Raw genomic sequence first — 4,231 nt, 5'->3', positions numbered from 1 at the left:
TCTTTCTTTCAAAGTGGTAATAAACAATTTTAAATTCAGAAAAGAAAAAAACAACAACTAAACATGGTCACTGTAACTGACCCAAATACATATTTACATATTTCAGCTCCTGTGTGCAGCTGACTAAAAATCTCTGTCATCCTAAAATAACAAATTCCAGAAAATAATAAAAACTATACAGGACTCGATGGAGGTAAAGAGGGCACGGCAGGCAGTTCCCGTCGGTGCACCAGAGGGGAAAATATTCCTCCCATCCAGAGAGCTGGTGGTCAAAGGAGTTTGGTTGAAATGACTCTTGGAAAAACAGTTTTGTTAAGCTTATCCCAAGGAGGGGTGTCTTTTAAAAAAACAAAAAAAAAAACAACCCTTTTTCTTCGTCTTCAGGAAATCTGCTCCTGATGCTTTCTCTTTACAGGTCTGTCTTTTTCTTTCTTTCTTTCTTCTTTTAAACTTTGAAACAGGACGAGCGGGAGAAGGAAGTCCGATTCTTGAGCATTCCTGCTGCTATCTTGTTGTCTTATGGTTCATAAACTCTTTTGTCTTTTTAAAAAACAAGCAGTAAGCTAATCTGGAAAATAAAAGAGAGCAGACAAGCAGGGCGGGCAGTGGCGGGTGGGTGGGGAAGAAAGCCTGATCACAAGACTTGGAACCTCCAGGACGCCTGGTCTTTGTAGTCCAAGCAGTCTGTGGTGTTAAAGTTGAGCTTCCATGAAGAGGCGGCAGTCTGCTCTTTGTAATCCAGGCAGTCGGAGGAGTTGAAGGCCAGGCCGGAGCTGCCGTACGCCTGGTGGTGGTGGTGATGGTGGTGGTGGCCTGACGACTGGGAGATGTGGTGGTGCGGGTGGCCCGACATAGATGAGGCCGTCATGGGGCTGAGCTGGTGCGGGTGGTGATGGGAGTGCATGGGGGCTAGGTAGGAGCCGCAGTCCACGCCGCTAAAATAGGAGCTGGAAGGGGTGGGGTAGCCCTGGCCATAGCCCGGCGTCTGGTTGTAGGACATGGGGTAGGAGGTGGCGGCTGCAGCAGAGCCTGACATGGAACGCTGCATACAGGAGGCATTAGATGGGGGCCCGGGCTCAGGGAGCGGGGCCACGGCAGGAGCCGGAGCGTTTCCAGGGGAGATAGCAGGGCTCCATATAGAGGAGACGGTGCTGATGGAGGTAGAGGTGCTGCTGAGTGCCGCTGGGCCCGTGTGATTGGTGGACGAGGACGAAGAGGAGGAAGAGCCCGTGCTGGAGACAGCAGGAGGTGTAAACTGGCCGCTGCTCTCAGATCCGGTACTCTCCCGGGCCGGAGAGGACTTCTTCTTGGGCGGCCGGGCTTTGGCACTGCTGCCGCTTTGCTGCTGCTGGCGACACTTGGCCCTCCGGTTCTTGAACCACACCTACAACCACAAACACCAGCCAGGAGTTAGCAACCCTACACGACACCGGCCTCAGCATTTCAGGAAAAAAAGAACCTCCTGGGCCATGGTGGGAGTACATTATGGAGGAAAATTGGGGGTTATTAGCCATCAAGGTTCATTTCCACCCCGGCCCCTTGGCTTGGACCAGCCAGGGGTCTAATTTCATACCTGGTAGACGGGTCTAAGATAACAGGCTATTGAGTTTCACCACACAGTAGAGTAACTCTAGAGCACAGAGAGGGTATGATTGTGTAGAGCATTTTGCTTTACACACATTCTGAAAATAACTCGAATTGTGCCTTGGATTTCCCCTAATGCCTTTCAAGGAGCAGTGTTTGTTCAATACTGGAGTACACCAGTGAGATGTTTGGAGTATATGCAGGTTTGAGTCTTGGTTTCTTCATATTTCAGATCGAATTACACGACCTGTACTTGAAGAGCATCAAAAATGAAAAAAATAAATACAATTTTTAAAAATAATTGAGTGATTCTGCTGTGAAATAATCTTTAGTAAATTCAGTTTGTTTGCATCAGCCTACCCGGGTCTATGATATCATCATTATTATTATTATTATTATTGAAATTAAATGAAGTACTATGAGGTTTGTGTGACAAAACAAAATGCCACACAAACCAGTGTATTGAGCCAAACACAAAAAAAAAAAAAAGAAATAGAAAGGCAGCTACTAAATTTTACTTTACTGAGGAACTAATAAACAAACCAAGGTGTGTAATTTTAATTACACTCATTATCTAACCAGTATCTAGCCATCTGCATGATTTTTGTTGTCCTTTTCTTCTTAAAAATCAGTGCATTACTGGGGTACATACAAGGCCTAAAGTTACCCAGGAATCATTCTTAATTTCCCCATAATTGACTTAAATATTTGTGACTCTTAAAAAAAAAAGATTAATGATTTAGTAGCATGAAAACGGGGACATAAATGTACCATAATCTAAGATATTTGCCTGTACAGTTTGTAGCTTGCTAGCTGGAGCGTTAACCGATAATTAACCTTTAATTCAGACACAAATGACGTCATTAACAGTCCCTCAGGAGATAAGGGAAAATGTATTTAAATTAGAGGTTTTTGAAAATAAAGAAAATAAACTCTTTAAATAAATTACTTTGAAGTTCATAAGAGTAAGTTGACATCTTCGTTTGACTATTTTAACTAAACTTGCAGGTCTTCATTGTCCTACTTTTTAAAAATACGGTCAACCACACTAAAGACATTAACTTAATGTCAGCGGAAGCAGAGATTAAAATGTCTTTTTTTTTTTACTTTTTATTTATTTTTGTACCTGGACTCTTGATTCAGGCAGGTTGATTTTCAGTGCGACCTCCTCCCGCATGAATATGTCCGGGTACCGGGTTTTGGCGAACAGAGCTTCCAGGACGTCGAGCTGGGAGCGGGTGAAGGTGGTTCGCTCCCGCCGCTGCTTCCTGGGAGTAGCTGCGGGGAAGAAAGGCGACACAGAGGGGAGAGAAAGACCGGAGAACCGCGTCAGAAACACGGAGGAAACCTGTAAATAATGTCGGGTGAGTGGTAGCGACATGCAAGCCTGTCCTGCTCTGCTGTTGGCTGAGGGTTAGAAAAGAAATTGTGTCTTTTTATTTACTGTTTTACGTTTACATTTTTGTTGTGTGTACATTTTAAAATTTGTTTTTACCATTTTAACAGTGAAACACGCAATGTTATTATTATTATTATAAACGTTTCTTGTTGTTTAACTCTAACCCCTTGATTTGGAGCTCATGTTTACTGCGCATGCTTCTGTCCAGGTGCTCCGTGTGTGTGTGTGTGTGTGTGTGTGTGTGTGTGTGTGTGTGTGGCTGAGAGAGAGAGAGTGAGAGTTGGGGGGGGGTCCTACCTGGGTAACCCACTGAGGGGTGCAGCAGGTCCATGGCAGCGCCACTGAGCCCCAGGCCGTTGACGCCATAGGGGGGCTGTTTGAGGTAGGACATCATGCTACAGGCGGTCACTGCTCCACCCAGCTCAGGCCAGCGGTTCAGTTTCCCCCGATGCTGCAGCTTGGCGGGTCAGGGGGCCGATTCCAGCTACTGCACGGAGAGGAGACACCGCAAACAAGTGAGAAGTTTGTGCGCCACCAAAAAACAAGATGAATCCCGACATGTATGCATTTCACACTGATGACCACTGCTGTCATATTTTATTATTATCATGATCATTATCACCTCTAGCTCTTCACAAATCTCTTCCACTCACTCCCCCTCCTCCCAAACCACGGTTAACTGAAAAACGCATTTATTTTCAAATAAATGAAGAAACCAGGAAATCATAGTGTAGGAATTTAATTCAAGCTAGACATAGACCTTTTAATTGGTGCAGAATACTATGAACCGTGTTCAGGATTATTTGATTATTTTTTAGGATTAAGAGGGCCAAACGGCCCGAGACTCGAGCGCAGAGAGACAAATGCAAAGCTTTTATTTTGCAAAGCAGAATTTATCCACACTTTAAACCTGAAAGCTCCCCACAGACTTTACGAAAGTCATAAAAGAAGAAACTAGATTTGCATTTTGTCTCGTGTGTGTGTCCAACTATAACAACGTTTATTTACAGCAGACCTGCAAATTATTCCAGCCCTCCAAAAAAAATAATCACGCACGCGCACTCTTACTGCGACATAAACTACAAAAACACGCGGGTAAACATTTCCGTAGTATTAATAATTCAAATCAAAATAATCATCTGCCTTCTGTTTTTTGCGCTCACATATTTGTATTTGTTTTTTCAAACCTGCAGTTTTAAATTTTTTTTCCTAATTACCGGTGTATTTTTCATACAAATCTGGTTATTT

At 43.9% G+C, this 4,231-nt stretch overlaps 1 protein-coding gene across 4 annotated transcripts; it reads right to left on the bottom strand.

The window, feature by feature from the left end:
- Window positions 1-634: 634 nt before the first annotated feature.
- Window positions 635-3,377, bottom strand: otx1 (orthodenticle homeobox 1). 4 transcript variants are annotated; one of them, XM_085369042.1, is made up of 4 exons: window positions 3,257-3,377; window positions 2,711-2,871; window positions 1,206-1,384; window positions 635-1,151 (listed from the first exon to the last, which is right to left on the bottom strand). In XM_085369042.1, exons 1-4 carry the CDS (start codon window positions 3,375-3,377, stop codon window positions 635-637), a joined length of 978 nt encoding a protein of 325 aa, XP_085225168.1. The 4 variants fall into 4 exon arrangements, with proteins under 4 accessions (XP_085225168.1, XP_085225171.1, XP_085225170.1 ...); XM_085369045.1 differs by having other exon boundaries at window positions 2,711-2,862; window positions 3,281-3,377; XM_085369044.1 differs by having other exon boundaries at window positions 635-1,182; window positions 1,228-1,384; window positions 2,711-2,862; window positions 3,281-3,377.
- Window positions 3,378-4,231: the final 854 nt, after the last annotated feature.

The sequence above is a fragment of the Diplotaxodon limnothrissa genome, linkage group LG13, assembly GCF_057381915.1.
Source record: "Diplotaxodon limnothrissa isolate DT_005_m linkage group LG13, D_limnothrissa_male_GT1.1, whole genome shotgun sequence".
Classification (NCBI taxonomy): Eukaryota; Metazoa; Chordata; class Actinopteri; order Cichliformes; family Cichlidae; genus Diplotaxodon; species Diplotaxodon limnothrissa.
Note: the sequence above shows the minus strand (reverse complement) of the source record. Positions and strands in the feature narration are given on the sequence as shown.